We start from the raw sequence: 17,035 nt of genomic DNA on the forward strand, positions 1-17,035 counted from the left end.
GACTGACCTAAAGACATAACATGACCTGCATTACAGGTTTTTTTCCTCCAGTGCTAAATGGAATTCATAAGAATCAGTCAGTTGAGATCATGATGACAAGTTATAACCTGAAAGGTTCTGTCAATCTATTTTCTATTTCATACAATAAAGCTGAAGAGAAAGATACCTAGGTTAATCAGAAAAATATGATTTTGGTATTTAGTAAAAATGGTCTCTCCTTTTCCTCGTTAACTACAGCTCTTGTCAAAGCACTTTTAAAAGGCACTATTAGGTGAGGCAGCTTGTATGTTATAAAGCTTTCAAAACTAATTAGAAGTTTAAATGTCACCCCTCAGCCCCTTACTTTGCAAACTCAGGTATCTGTTTTGGGTGCTGTGTCATGGCAATGAGAGGCCATGTGAAAACAGAGTCCATCTTCCTGGAATGCCAACTTTACTCAAAAGATGTGGGGATAGGGGCGTCTGGGTGGCTCAGTGGTTTAAGCCTCTGCCTTCGGCTCAGGTCATGATCCCAGCGTCCTGGGATCGAGCCCCGCATCGGGCTCTCTGCTCAGCAGGGAGCCTGCTTCACCCACTCTCTCTCTGCCTGCCTCTGCCTACCTGTGGTCTCTGTCTGTCAAATAAATAAATAAAACCTTAAAAAAAAAAAAAAGATGTGGGGATGGCAAGAGAAATATTTTACATTCAACTTGAATGTAACACAACATAGTCTCCAACAAGTACATTTAACTTTATAAAAATTAGATTTTTTAGGAGCTCTGTTCCTTTGGACTATGTTCTCAGACTTTGCTAGGAGGGGCTATAAATTAATTCTCTGCCTTTAGAGATAATTCTATGGAAAAGCATAAGAAATATCATTAATTCAGTTCTCTTTGGTGAAAAGGATTATATACAATTAGAGACTACACTTTTTGGACAATAAAAAAGAATAAGAATTAACCCACATTTTTGGGTGTTGTTCTCTGACAAGTTTGGTAACAATCAGCTTTGGAAAAATTTATTGTGTATTCCTTACAATGATAATGTCTGTTTTACAGAAGTGTAAGGACTATGCCTCATTCATCATCTTATACTCCATAAGGCCAATAAGTGTAGTATGCAGTCAATAAATGTTTAACTAAGAAGTCATTTTATAAATAAATGGTAAATACTTGTATTTGGGCTGTCAGGGGAATTAGGAGTTGGGTGGTAAGGAAAATAAGAGACTACCACTGATTTATAAGTTTTGATTGTTGTTTTAACACCACAAATGGAAAGATTAGTTTTTCGAATGCAAGGACAATATTTTTCATCTTTGTGGGCCTCATGGCATCCGCTATGTTTTCCACAGGAAAGGCACTCAATAGATGCCTACCCAAGAAACATTTACTGAATGCCTACAATGGACTAAACACTATATGCCAAATTATCAGTCTAACATCTGTGCATTCTGTAAACTATAGGGAATTAGTTCTCCCAAAAGTAAGGCTATAAAAAGAGTAAGATTCTTGCTTTAATTTAAAAACACAATAGCTAGAACTCTGAATATTGATCATCAACTACAGTCATAATGGTGTTGTTATACACAAAATTATACAAAGTCAACAAAGCCTAAATGTGTTTCTTTGAAAATCCAAACAACTCTGATGAAGAAAAATGTAGAGAAAACAAAATTTAAGAATATCAAGAACAGGAAAGGAGGGTGGGAGGATGGGCAAAATGGGTGAAGAGTAGTTGGATATAGGCTCCTAGTCATAGAACGAGTAAGTCACAGGGATATAGGAAATACAGTCAGTGGTACTGTGATAGTGTTATATGGTGACAGGTGGTGGCTACGCCTGCAGTGAGTACAGCAGTAAGGACCTGTTGAATCACTATGCTGCACACCTGAAACCAATGCAACATTATGTGTCAACTATACTTCAGTGAAAATAAAATTTTTTAAAAATATAGAAATATATATAGAGAGAGAATTTTAAAAACTGATTTTTAAAAAAGATTTTATTTATTTATTTGGGGAGGGGGACAAAGGAAGAGGGAGAGAGAACCTTAAGCGGGCTACACAGCCATTGCCAAGCCCAACAGGGAGCTTGAACTCACATCCCTGAGATAATGACCGGAGCCAAAACCAAGAGTCAGACGCTTAGCTGACTGAGCCATCCAGGCGCTCCAATACAACTTTAAAAATTGATTAAAATCACTCAAGGGCTATGGGTTTGTACTGGATCAGAAAGCAAATAACTTAGTAAGCGGGGGACACACTTCTCAATTTCACAGTTTTTGCTTGGAAATATCACATAGAAGTGCTTCCAAGACTGAAACCTTTTCCCATTTTAAACTGTCACATCTGGTAAGAGGTGATAGACATTTATATCTATTTTATATAAATATGAAATGATACAGTAAAGTGGCTCAAAGCACAGGCCCTGGAGCCAGACTGTTCAGTTCTAGGCTCTATCACTTACTAGCTATTGTGAACTTGAGCAAGTTACTCAACCTCTTTGTGCCATGAGGTTCTCAAACATAAAATGGTAGTAAAGATGAAATGATTTCATTTTATGTAAAACGGGTTACAACAGCTCCTGGTGTGTGGAAAATACTAGGTAAGTGTTTTGCCCTTATTATTGATCCATAAGGCTCTCCACGAGTAGGTTCAATGTCAGCTGAAAGAAGAAATGTTTATGAAAATGTATGTGAAGTCAGAAGTTTTCCCCTCTGTGTAGACAATAACTAAAAGTAATTATAATAAATGTTCATACATAAACCATTACTTATTTATTCTTCAACAATTTCTTTATAATGCCACAATAAAGGAAAACAATACAAGACTTTTAGATTAAAATACTAAAACTCTACAGTGAGGGCAAAGAATCAAATGCACATAGGTGGTCACTGGTCACTACAAAACACACTGTATATTCAAAGAATGTTAAGCAGGTAAATGTTCTGGCAAGAATTACCTCAATAGCATCATCATACATTTTTCTTGCCTCATGGTCTGTTTTATCTGACATCAACCATGCTTTTAGTAGGTATTCATAAAAACTGTCTCCCAGCCCACCAACTGATGTGTGATCTGTAATAAAAGAAAAAGGGAAGGATGAAGGTGGAGGAGAGAGAAGACAGAAGAAAATGAAATAATCTTTTTCAAGTATAATGACTATTACTGGTCAATAATTTAAAAATTATATTGACAGCCTTATTTGCAGCACACTTCAAATTTAGTCCAGTAAAAATATGACCTTACCACTTCCCTCTGCATGTAAATCCAACTTTCCAGAAACCCCTTTCTGGGGATGGGGTATTTCACATACGTAGGAGTCTTTCTTCAGCCATGGAGTTTGTGTACTGTCACACAATCATACTTTTCCAGAAGTGAAAACAATTACTTTCATATATTAATGACTTTAACTTATACAAGCTATAAGATTAAATACAAGATACACTTGAATCTGATGTTAACTAAAAAGAGCCCATTTTTCTCTAGGATGGTTAGTAGTGATTTCTGTGCCATAGACAGTAAAGTAAAATAAATCTAAAGGTGAAAAAGCCCAAGAATTTCTTTGTAGTAACACTTTGCATACTATAAAAAGCTATTGAATGGATACACTTGATTGCTATTTATATAACTCTTACTTCATATGTCTGCCCTATGTGTATTCTTATTCTACCCATCTATACTTTTAATCTTATCCAAGGCAACAGCACAACCCCCAAGGCAACACTATTCTTCTATCCCTTTCCATGAGCCCCATTCTACATTCTTAAACTTTGCTTAAAAACTCACATCCTCCCTGCCCAAAAAAGAAAAACAGCACATTTTTATGACTTGTCATTCATTCACAGAGTACTAGCACTGGTTTCCTACTTTAGTGAGGAAGCGATGGACCACTGGGTGGTTTATGGAACAGCTGGCTATCTGTTTGGGGGGAAATGCCTAAGCTCAAAAATAAATATGTGGTGGATCAGTGATTTAAAAGTAAAACACAAAACTATAAGTATTCCAGAAGAAAATACAAGAAGATGTCTGCTCTTCCTAAGCAGATGATGTTCTTAGGCAAAACACAGAATGAAGGAGCCACAAAAGAAAAGATTCATAGCATCATCTGGTGCAAGCTATCATAAATGAATTTATAAGACAAGAAATCAAATAGGGTATTTGCAGCATATATAACAGAAATAAAGATTAATACCCTATACAAAGAACTCTGATAACTAAATAAGGAAAACTGCTTTAGAGCACACACAAGTTATTTAAAAAAAGAAACACAAATTGATAATTAAAATAAGAAAGGAAGATCAACTCCATTAGTGACCAGAGAAAAGCAAATTAAAACAACAGGTTCCATTTTTGTCTATTTAATTGGCAAACATTTTTAAAAACTCATAGCATCCAATGTAGATAAAGTTATGGTTCATAGGTGCTGGGAATGGAGGGCAATTTTTGTAGTAGCTATCAAAATGTAACTAGGTTTCCTACTTCTGGAATTATCCTCTAACAAACACTTGCACAAATACACAAATATAGATGTAAAAAAAAAAAAAGGTCATCAGAGCCCTGTATCCATACAGTATAAACAGACTGTAAGAGAACACGCAATCATTAAAGAGGATCAGGTGAATCTTTAATCTGATACTGGGAATACATCTATTATATGCTGTTAAATAGAGGGAGGGCAAGTTTCAGAATAACACAGTTTGATACTACTAAAAATTTGTATGTTTAAAGAATATTGTTGTACACATAGAAAAGGTCTGAAAATACAGTCGTGCACAGTGATTACCTCTAAGAAAGTAGCCCTCCAATTTTTACTGTATATACTTATGCATTATTGGAATACATGTAACTCGTGTGGTTAAATCATCTTCTGTTATAGAAATAAACAGGGGAAAGTGCCGCCATTCACTTTAAACGTGATCTGCTAATACTTCAGTAATTCGCTTGTACCCTCAACGGCCTGTATCTCAAATGCTCTTATTTCTCACATTTTTTCCTTTAGTCCTAAGTGTACACTTGAGTGAATTCTTACATATATACACCCACAAATCCACCAAAATAAAAATATAGAGCATTTCCAACATTCCAAAATCTCCCTCATGTGGCCCTCCCAATCAATACCCCAACTTCCAAAAGATAACCATTTTTCTGACCTCTATCACTAAATGATCTGTCAAGTTCACATAAAATAGCCATTCATATGAAGTGGCTTTCAAGAATGATTTGGGAGCTTAATGATGTCCTTTGTTTTCCATTTAAATATCTAGAAGAAGCCCCCTGCCTTATGTAGGCTTCTGAATCTCTAACATTTAAAGTGCTTGGGTATTAGGGAAGACACTCAGAGGAAAAGAACACAGTTTTCTCTCAGAGAAAACTCAGTTTTCTCTCTTCTTGTGCACAAGAAGATCACAATTAGATTTCTAACAGCTTTCAATACTTGCCATACTTACATTTAAGAATTTTATAATGATGGTAATATATGACAATGGGTTTAGAGGCTAAGTTACACTCAGATGCTAAATTAGTTCCAACAGATTTAAATATTTTATAGTTACTGGAAATCATGAAAGATAACACATATTTGTAAAATATTAAAACAAATGGAATTGAGTAGACAGGGAAAGTCCCTCATATTTAGGGACAGAGAATATATGTAAAACAGAAATGTTGAGGGGTGCCTTTTGGGTACATTATTTGCTAATGAACCAGAAGACAGTAATTTTTTATTTGGTGAGGAATTATGTTAAAACAGCTGCATAAAACAACTATGACAAAATAACCCCGTCAAAACTGTTACTTCAGTGTTGTGGTCATGTCATGATGTCTTGACTCACTTGGTGAAGGATGCCATTACTATCTTACCAGCTGCCCAGTCTTGTCTTGGGCTTCTCATCAACTGCTTAAAAACGTGCTTGTTTCAGTTGTCCTCCTATTTGCCTGTCTGTGGTCTCCCCTGTTTTTCCTTCATCATTTTTCTTTCCAGCCCCTCAGGTGTGTCACTTCCAAGTACACTGAGTCCCTCCTATGTTTATTTCATTGCCCTTGAGGCCTTCCTCCCCAAGCTGGTTATTCTCTCAGGGGTACTGTACCTGCTTGCCTGAGTTGTACCATTGTTTGCTCAACATGTCGTCTTGTTTACACTTGTTTTACTGTCATATTCTTATATAATTTCCCAGAAAGGACTATGTGGATTGTAACTATACCTTTATTATGTTCCCCTTCCTAATTTTATATTGTAAAGGTATCAAATTCAAGGTTGGAAATCATCTTCCCACAGAGGTTCTCAAAAGTACTGCCCCAATGTCCCGTAACATTGTGTCATGGGTGAGAGACATCAGCAATGCTATTTTATAGGCTTAATGTGTCCTCTTTTCTCCATCCCCCTTCCTCACACTCAACTGGCCTTTCTAAGCTCTACATCTTCATTTTGATACTGCTCAAATGTTTCCTTACATTCATTGTGCTGGGCACTATTCCAACAATAGAACTGCATCTTTCAACTCTGAGAAAATTCTCTTCCATTATTTATTTTCCTTACTTCACCTGCTTGTTTCTCTCTTCTGAAACTCTTACTAGTTGGAAACTGGACCTCCTGGATTGATTTTCTATTATTCTTTTCTCTCAAATTTTAGTCTTAGTCTTCTTCCTCTATATTCTGGAATTATTTATTTTTAAGGATTTTATTTATTTATTTGACAGAGAGATCACAAGTAGACAGAGAGGCAGGCGGGGGGTGGAGGGGAAGCAGGCTCCCCACTGAGCAGAGAGCCCAATGTGGGGCTCGATCCCAGGACCCTGAGACCACAACCTGAGCCGAAGACAGAGACTTGATGCACTGAGCCACCCAGGCCCCCCTGGGATTTTTTTTTTAAATCTGTTTATATTTTAGTCCTTTCACTGTGGTTTTACTGTAAGCAATGATACTTTTGACCTCTGAGCTCTTCTCTGTTCTCTAATTGTTTCTTTTTTCATAGTACTGTATTCCTATTTTATGAGTACATCATCTTCTTAGAGTTCTCTGAAAAACTAGGTATGCTTGTTTATGGAATTGCTTCAGTCTCCTCCAGGATCCCCTTTTAACTTTAAATATTTTTCACTGTGAAATTTAACATACACATGGAAAAGCATATAAAATTCATTATACAGAATATTTATATAATCTCTACTCAGAAGAATGCTAGTGCCCAAAAGCCTTTCATGTACCCTTTCTCAATTATTATTCCCAGATCCCCAAAGATAACCATTATCTTAATTTTTGGTAAAAAAAAAAAAATGTAATCACTTTTTTATATGGTTATCATCTAATACCCTCTCCCAACCACAACTGTTTAACTTTGTCTACTGGTATAATTAATAAATGTTATATATTCTCTTGTGGCTATCTTCTGTATCTCAATACTCTGTGAGAGTCAACCACGTTGTTGTATGTATGTACTGCTATTTGATATCCCACTGCATCAACCAACCACTGTTTATTTATCTGTGTTAAGACTGAAATTCTGGGTAGTTAGTGGGGGTTTCCTCTACAAAACAGGGGTACTCTTCCACTGAGCAGACTTCTGCATCACTAGGTCTCTCTCCTGAGTGGGAATTCTGACTGGATGCCTTCTGTGTAGGCAAAGTTGAGGAAAGGCGGGCCAACTGCCAGGTTTCGCTTTAGAGTCAGGAACAGGGTATTTGTTGTGAAACTGGATCTGCTTGAATTTTAGAATAAAGGGAGGCTTTATTCTGGGGTACTAACATCCACATGGAAAATTTTAACTTTCTCCTCAAAGAAATCACTCTACTTTTTAAAAAGAAGTGCTACATAGTTTTGTCTACAAGGAAATTCCAGGATGAGCTGGTGCATAAGAATTTCAAGTGGAACACTTATTCCCTATAACGACCTTGAATAAATACCTACTATTAACTCTACTCCTCACTTATTTATTCAATTATGTGTACCTATTGTTTATGAACTCTGAATCATTCTGGAATTTCATCAGTCACCCTTTTGTAGTGCTCTTTTACTATATTCTAGGTTGCGCCTTTCCCAGGTCTACTCACACACTCCCAGCTACAGTGTATTACACTAATTTGTTTAAATAATCTTGCCCATTATGATCTCCCATTTACCTCCAAATCTCCTTACTCTCTTGACTTAACTGCTTTCTACATTTTTCTGTACTTCCATTTCACTGTGGTCTCAAGGAAGATGGTTGGCCACAGTAGTGAAGTTATAGTTCAATTTTCCACCATGAAGCAGAAGTCCTAATAAAACTTTCTCAATTTGAGTTCTTTCTGGATAACTCTGCAATTTGTTAGTGCTATATATGTATGACTTCTCCTTCCCTGTCTCCTGATCTGCTCTCATTGTTGTCCTATCATCAATAAAAATCAAAGAAGGTAGGAACTTAGGGCATCTTGGTTTACTCCAGTATTTCTGGATGGTGTGGGACTTGTAAGCTTGTTACCACTCTGTAATTCAGGATGATTTTAGGGGGAACATAGAAAAATCTTAAAAAAATTATAGTCATGGGGTGCCTGGTGGCTCAGTTGGTTAAGTGTCCAACTCTTGCTTTTGGCTCAGGCCGTGATCCAGGATTGTGAGGCTGAGCCCTCCATCAGGCTCTGCGCTGGGTGTGGAGCCTGCTTAAAATTGTTTCTCTCCCACTCTCTCTGTTGTTCCCCCCACCCCAAAATAGTTGTCATAGTTATACAATGGCTATTGTCAAGATGATATTTTAACTTCATACAAGATCACACCCCCACCCCGCCCCTGGAGCACATACCAACAACAAAGGATGAAATAATTATTTAAAAGGTATTCCACACTTGAAAACAAAATAAAAATTGTAGTAGGTAAGAAATACAAAGAAACTCAGTGTTAAAAGCAGGAACTTCTATTTTTTGTAAGCAAATAAAGACATCCAGAAGTTTACTTCCTCCAACATAATGGGATTCAAAGCACTCACTCATGGTGGTGGGACTCTGGGTATGAAATTAGTTTCCTAGACTAGCACAAGGAAGCAGAAACAACTGCAAGACTGAGACTAGGATAAACTGCTACATATTTGAGCAAACAGATGTGTTATATCCTAGGGAAAACTGACATTCCAGTATAAAAAAGACCCAAGTTCTGAACTGATGAGCCAGTGGAAGCATTAATAAAACTGTGAGGAATGGAGCAGTAAGTAGTGAGAGTGGAAAGAAAAACAAACACATCATGAAGCTCTCACTCAAACTGAGCTCACAAATGAAAACTCCAATGTACATAAGGAAAACTCATCAGGAAAGAACTCAACTATGCAAATGGGAGAATGTACTACACCATGAAAAAGTAAATAATGAATGCAAGTTTGGTGCAGCCACTTTGGAAAACAGTGTGGAGATTCCTCAAAAAATTAAAGATAGAGCTGACCTATGACCCGGCAACTGACTACTGGGTGTTTACCCCAAAGATACAGATGTAGTGAAAAGAAGGGCCATCTGTACCCCAATGTTCATAGCAGCAATGGCCACAATCATCAAACTGTGGAGCCAAGATGCCCTTCAACAGACGAATGGATAAAGAAGATGTAGTCCATATACACAATGAAGTATTATGCCTCCCATCAGAAAGGATGAATACCCAACTTTTGTATCAACATGTATAGAACTGGAGGAGATTATGCTGAGTGAAATAAGTCAAGCAGGGAGAGTCGATTATCATATGGTTTAACCTGTTGTGGGGCATAAGAAATAACATGGAGGACATTAGGAGGAGGAAAGGAAAAGTGAATTGGGGTAAATTAGAGGGGGAGACGAAGCATGAGAGTGCACTATGAGAAACAACTGAGGGTTTTGGAGGGGAGGGGAGAGGGGGGATGAGCGAGCCTGGTGGTAGGTATTAAGGAGGGCATATATTGCATGGGGTACTGGGTGTGGTGCATAAACAATGAATCTTGGAACTCTGAAAAAATAAAATATAAATAAAATAGAAAAAAATAAAATGTAAATTAAAAAATTTTTTCAATAAAATAACTTGGAATTCTTCAAACCAAATAAATAAATAAATAATGCAGCTACCTTCTGAAAACAAGTTTAAAATAAGTATATTTTAAAAATGTACCAAGAGATGGGCACCTGGGTGGCTCAGTGGGTTAAAGCCTCTGCCTTCGGCTCAGGTCATGATCCCAGGGTCTTGGGATCGAGCCCCGCACCAGGCTCTCTGCTCAGCAGGGAGCCTGTCTCCCCCTCCTCCTCCCTCCCCCCCCCTCCTGCCTCTCTGCCTACTTGTGATCTCTGTCAAATAACTAAATAAAATCTTTAAAAAAAAATGTACCAAGAGAAAAAGTATATAAAGCCAAAACTGATCAATTTGCACTGAAAAGTTGGCAAACATAGAATTTAATAAAACTATTTGAAAACTGATAGATCAGAAAAAAAAAATTAGACAATGAGCCTGATAACGGTCTTGTTTAATATGCTGATTAAGTCTGAGTTGCCTTAAAGGAAAGCAGATTCTGCAAAACTACAAGCAGCCTGAGAAGAGACATTCACTGGCTTGTTTCTTTATATAATACCCTACAATGCTTTGCGCAATTCTTATTTAGAGAGTGCTCAATAAGCAATTATTAAATGGCTGACTTCCCATTTTCAAGTATGAATAGTATTTCACAATTAATAACTTGAATTTTTTTCTTTTTGGGGTGGGCGCCTGGTTGGCACAGTCAGGTAAGCATCCAGTTCTTGGTTTTGGTTCAGATAATGATCTCTGGGGTCATGATATCGAGCCACATGTCAGGTTCCATGCTCAGTAGGGAGTCTGCTAGAGATTCTCCCTCACCCTCTCACACTGATGCACATATTCACTCTCTCTCCATAGATAAATGAATAAGTAAACCTTTTTTTAAAAAGGGCACTTTTTCTTTTTTAAAATGAATTAGATCACATTTTTTAAAAAAATGATTCCATTTTCAAAATCTCTCACTCTTTTTCAGTTTAGGGCAACAAATAGTTATGAGATAAATAATAATACCTAACACTTAATATTTACAAGTCCAACAAAACAAAGTTTATAGAATGAATGCACTAACTACCTTAAATACTCATTCTTTCAAGTTTTAATAAAACTTACATGTGTACATTTTTAAACTTTCCTAATTCCAATACTAAGATGTCTATAATTGTAGTATATTCAATTGCTTATATGAACTATCCACTGAAATATAATTTTAAAAACTTTACAAAACTTCATTCATGTGAATTATCAGAAATATACACAAAAGTCTTGATATTAAGGTTTTCCTTAATATTTCATTTTCTTATAGCTCAGCATCCAGATATAATATTTTAACTACTCAGGGGACTGTAGTAAGAATGTATTTTCTTTCTTTTTTTTTTATTATGTTCAGTTAGCCAGCATATAGTACCATCCTAAGTTTTTGCTGTGGTGGTCAACAATTCATTAGTTGTATATAACACCCAGTGCCCATTCCATCATCTGGTCACCCCATCCCCTTACCCACTTCCCTTCTATAACCCTCAGTTTACTGCCCCCGGAGTCCAGAGTCTCTCATGTGCATTAACATGGATGGAACTGGAGGGGTATTATGCTGAGTGAAGTCAAGTAGAGAAAGACAATTATCATACGGTTTCACTCATATGTGGAACATAAGGAATAGAGCGGAGGACCACAGGGGAAGGGAGGGCAAACAGGGAAGAAATCAGAGAGGGAGACAAACCAAGAATGTACTTTCCAAAAATAACCAAATACCTAAACCCCGTTCCTCTTTTCTCTTAAAAGAGTTTAAATTTACTCTTGTTTCTTTCCTCCTCACCTACTTGCTTCTTGTTCCCCTATATTCTGGCTTTGGCCTACAGCACATAGCCAAACCAAAATGGCCTTCTACAAGCCCAATACATCGAATAAACAGTACGTGCAAGAGATGATTAGACCATAAAACAGCATTGCGAAGGGTGAGGCAGTAAGGGTGATACAGAACTGAGGGAGAGAACGAAAGGCCCAAATTAACCAAAGGGAAGAAGAAATGAAGGAACAGATTTTACTAAGAAGGTAAAAACAATAGGACAGGAATCTGGCCAGATTGTGAAGTTTCTGGCACAGGCCAGACTATGTAAAATACGGATTCACAATGAAGAATAAATTTTAAAGAAGATATCATAAGCTCAATTTTGTACCTACTGAGTTTCAGATACCTATAAATAACCAGGAGACAAATATCCTGTATGTGGGGAGGGGGGATATAAGTTTAAAACCCAAGCAAAATTAGTAATGAAATACTGATTTACATCAGGGGTGGGAGTGGAGGGGCGATTTTTCCTATAAAGAGCCAGATAATATATAACCTTGGTTGCATGCTCCTATTTTGTTGTTGATGATGATTGTTTAAGCCCTTCAAAAATGTAAAAGAACATTTTTAACTGGTAGGCCATATAAATGCAGGCCAGAGACTAGCCTAGTTGGCCAGCTGCTGATTCGTATTTCACAGATATATAGGACACGGTTTGTCCTGTTAAAAAGAGAGGAGGTATGTGAGGCAAAAATGGAAAAGATAAGAAGAATTCCTAGGAATATGAACATTTAAGAAGCTAAGTGAAGAAGAATATGAAACCAATTCCCATCCCTTTTAAAGTAGACTGGTATTGTACTTGTTTTATCTAACCGAATGTGTTAAAAAGTAACATCGTGCCAGTTTCAAGACTGATCCTCTAAAGGACTTATGTGCTTCACTTCTTTTTATGGGACCTTGTTACTGCAAAGGAAATAAGCATGGTGTATAGCCTGATAAATGGTGAGAGACCGGAAGTAGGGCTGAATCTTCCCAAGTGGGGCCGTGCTAGATTAGCCAGCGTCCAGACAACCTGCCAGCTCACTTGGACACATGAGTAAGTCCAGACAAGACCAGCAGAACCTCTCAGTCAATCCACAGATTTTGAAGAAATAATATATTCTCTTAAGTCCCTAACTTTTAGAGTGGTTTGTTATACAGAAATAACTAACACATTGTTCTTTTTTGGATTAGTCTATAGGACAGTCACTGGGCCACATAAAAAGTTACTTTTAGTAGAGTGGTAGAAAGCAGAGCCCAGAAGGCAATGCATTAAAAGAAGTGAACAGGGTGGCTCAGTCAGTTAAGCAGCTGCCTTTAGCTCAGTTAATGATCCCCGGGTCCTGGGATCAGCCCTGTATCGGGCCTTCCTGCTCCATGGGGAGTCTGCTTCTCCCTCTCTCTCTGCCTGTTGCTCTGCCTGCTTGTATTGTCTTTCTCTCTCTCTCTGTCAAATTTAATAACTAAAATCTTTTTAAATAAATAAATAAATAAATGGAGTGAACACAAGGCAAATAAGAAAAACCAACAAATATAAACATTTCTTCAAAAGACTTTATCATGATAGGAAGAAGAAAGCTGGAGTGTCTGCTAAAGGGGGTTATGGCAATGAAGAACAGCAGAGTGAAATAAAGGGTTTTTTGGCAATGAGAAAGGAACCAGAAGGTTTAACACATGGTATAATCACAGTGGGAATACCAAAAAAGAAAGACTTCAGGAATTCAAAGAGGAGAGAATACAGGACCCAGGTCAAAGAAAAAATACTGGACAGGATCTGAGACTGGAAAATAGAAATAAAGTCCAGTGACTCAGTAAATGAACTTACAGGTAAAAAGATATCCTAAATAAGGATCTTCACTTTCACTCTTACTTAGGAAGTAAGGTCGTCTAGGTAGCAGTGAGGTGAAGGGGTATGGTGACCAACTTTTTAAAAACTACCAAAGAGGCAGTCTGTGAATAATAATAATACTTAAAAACTAGGAGCATAGAATGGGTCATACAAGAAGCAATAGTGAACAAAGAAATTAACACTTTGAACCACAAGGTTATGATGAGGTTAGGCAATGGAGCAATATAAGTATGCTAGAGTTCTCATCTTGCTCAAAAGGAAGATCCAGTAATGATTAATTCTAAATGCCATTAGAAAAATATAAATAATCAGGGCATAAGTTAAAATTCAAGAGCAATTGTTAGAAAAGATGAAAAAATATATATCAATTTTTAAACAAGTAGAGAAAAAGAATATGAAACAAAAGACATAAGGCAACATGGGGAGGATATTTTAAGAATGCATAATAAATAGGGGAAAAAAAACAAATAAAATAAAAGAAATAGACTTTGAAAAAGACTTGGGTTTTAAAGTAGGATGAAGTAATAGTTTACCCTGTAACCTAAAATAGCCAAAAAAACAAAAACAAAAACAAAAAACCAAAAAGCCAAACAAACAAACAAAGAAAAACCTGAACAATATACATGAAATGATGGTTTTCATGACACTGAGCATCAGGCAATAAAGGACAGTGATCTCTGAGATATGGAAAATAAACAAGGGGAGTTCTAGGACTGCCCCCAGAAAGTTTCCAGGCAGAGGCACAGGGAGAAGAAAATAAGGCACAGCCCAGAAAGTCCAAGGCAGCTAGGATTCCCAGAAAGGATACCAGAGAAAAGAGACCTGCACAGAAAGAGAAACCAGATATCCGTAAAGGATTCCCTTGAGTATCCAGTGGGGTACTGAGCAGCACACACGTGTGGGAAACTACCTAGAATGGGAAAAGAACCACAGGAAAGGTCTGCAGGGGACACTGCCGAGGGCTCACAAAGACCCTACTGGTAATAATGCCTCTTCCCGCGAACCAGACAAGAAAAATTCATACTTCAAGGGCAATCAGAGTAGAATATGCAGAAGATAATTAGCCTTAGACTGAACAAAAATCAATGAAACCAAACCTACAGATATTAAAAGGACAATAAGGGCATATTATGAACAACTTTATGCCAACAAATTAGAAAAACTATATGAAATGGACAAATACTCCGAAAGACAGAAATTACCAATACTCTCTCAAGAAGAAACAGACAATCTGAACAATCTTCTATCTGTCAAAGAAATTGAAATTATACTTAAAAAACCTTCCCAAAAGAAAACTCCAGGCCCAGTTGGTTATGTTGGCAAACTCTATCACACATTTAAGGAAGAAACAATTATCAATTCTGCACAAACTTTTATTAAAAAAAAAAAAACAACTGAGAAGGAGGGAATACTTCACAACCCATTCTGAGGCCAGCACCATAATACCAAAACAAGAAAAAGACAAAAAAGAAAGCTACAGAGCAGTATTTCTCATTTAACAAATCAATTACAAGAACATACTGAAAGGCTAATACACATCATGAGTAAGTATGACTTATTCCAGAAATACAGAGCAGGTTTAACATTTAAAACGAACTAGTGTAATTCACTATATTCAATAAACCAAAGAAGAAGAAAATAGACACAGACACACACACACAAAATCTGACATCCATTCCTGATAAAAACTCTCAGCAAACCAGGAAAAATACACAAAGGGCATCTACAAGGAAATCAAGTTAGCAGCATGCTTAGTAAAAGACTAAATGCTTTCTCTCAAAGATCAGAAACAAGACAAGGCTGTTCATTTTCATCACTTTTCTTCAACACTGCACCATAGTTCCTAGCAAGTGCAATGAGGTTAAAAAAGAATTAAATTTAAATAAATGGCATTCGTGCTGGAAACAAAGAAGGAAGCTATGTTTACTTAGATATAATGATTGTCTATAAAGAAAATTCAATGGAATCTACCAAAAAAACTGCTAGAACTAAGAAGTATAGAAAGTTGCAGATACAAGCTTAATAAACTAAATCAATTTTATTTCTATATATTACCAACAAAATATAATTGAAATTTAAAAAATCATTTTTAACAGCATCAACAATAAGAAATATCTACAGATAAATCTGACGAAACATGTGTGAGACCTGTACATAGCAAGCTACAAAATATTTTTAGGAAAAATTATAAATAATACCTAAATAAATGCAGACATAAATAGAACTTGTTCAAGGACTGGAAGATATCAACTGTCAAATAGTGTTAAAATGTCAAATTCCCCCAAATGATCTATATACTTCCCAACCAAAATACCTGCAGGCTTTTCTGTAGAAAATGACATAGTGACTCTAAAATTAATACGGAAATGCAAAGAACCTAGATAACCAAGACAGTTTTGAGAAAAAATTTAGAGAGCTAACACTACTTGGTTTCAAGCTACAATAACCAAAACGGCATGGTCTTGGCATAATAACAGATAAATAGATCATTAGATCAGAATAGAATTCAAGAACTTATATCTATATGTACAACTGATTTCTGACAAAGGTGCAAAGACAATGCAGTGGATAAAAGATAATCTTTTCAACAATTATTCTGGGTGCTGGAATAATCGATACAGGGAGGGAGGGAGGGAAGAAGTGAAGTAGGGAGGGAGGGAAGGAGGAAAGGAAGGAAGGAGGGAGGAAAGAACTGTGATACCTATATAAAAATCAACTCAGAGAAGATCACAGACCTAAATATAAAACCAAAATCTCTGGGCGCCTGGGTGGCTTAGTGGGTTAAGCCTCTGCCTTTGCTCAGGTCCAGGGTCCTGGGATCAAGCCCCGCATCAGGCTCTCTGCTCAGCAGGAAGCCTGCTTCCCCTCCTCTCTCTGTTTGCCTCACTGCGAGGCAAAACTTGTGATCTCTCTTTCTCTGTCAAATAAATAAATAAATAAATAATCTAAAACAAACAAACAAACAAAACAAAAAACACCTAACAAACAAAAACACCTAAATCTCTAAAACTTTTAGAAGAAACATAGGAAGAAATCTTTGTGACCCTGGCTTGGGCGAAGCTTTCTTAGATATGATATGAAGGAATAATTCATAAAAGAACAGACTGATAAAACAGACTTCATAGTTGGGAATCTTTTGCTAACATTGCTAAGGAGAGTGAACTAACATCTTAAATAATCTTTCTTGACAATACTATACTCTTTCAGTTTGATACCTATCAAGTGTGTACCGAAGTAAGTGAAAAAAGAGAATCACAGACGTCGTCTAGATTTCTGGCTGGGCAAATGGGGGACCAATGCATGGTACTCTTCACTGAAACTGGTAATACTGGAGGAGGAAATGGTTTAAAGTAGGAGTCTGAATTGGGGGCCTGTCGAACTGGAGGTGCCAGATGGT

General features: G+C 36.8%; 1 protein-coding gene across 1 annotated transcript in view; it reads right to left on the bottom strand.

Annotated features, from left to right (window-relative positions):
• MAN1A2 (mannosidase alpha class 1A member 2) overlaps window positions 1–17,035 on the bottom strand; it is a 188,526-nt gene that overhangs the window by 35,313 nt on the left and 136,178 nt on the right. Inside the window, exon 9 of the mRNA XM_080801162.1 lies at window positions 2,939–3,054. Within this exon, the coding sequence (XP_080657288.1) occupies window positions 2,939–3,054 (116 nt within the window). The remainder of the gene's footprint in view (window positions 1–2,938; window positions 3,055–17,035) is intronic.

This window comes from Martes martes, assembly GCF_963455335.1.
Source record: "Martes martes genome assembly, chromosome: 4".
Lineage (NCBI taxonomy): Eukaryota > Metazoa > Chordata > Mammalia > Carnivora > Mustelidae > Martes > Martes martes.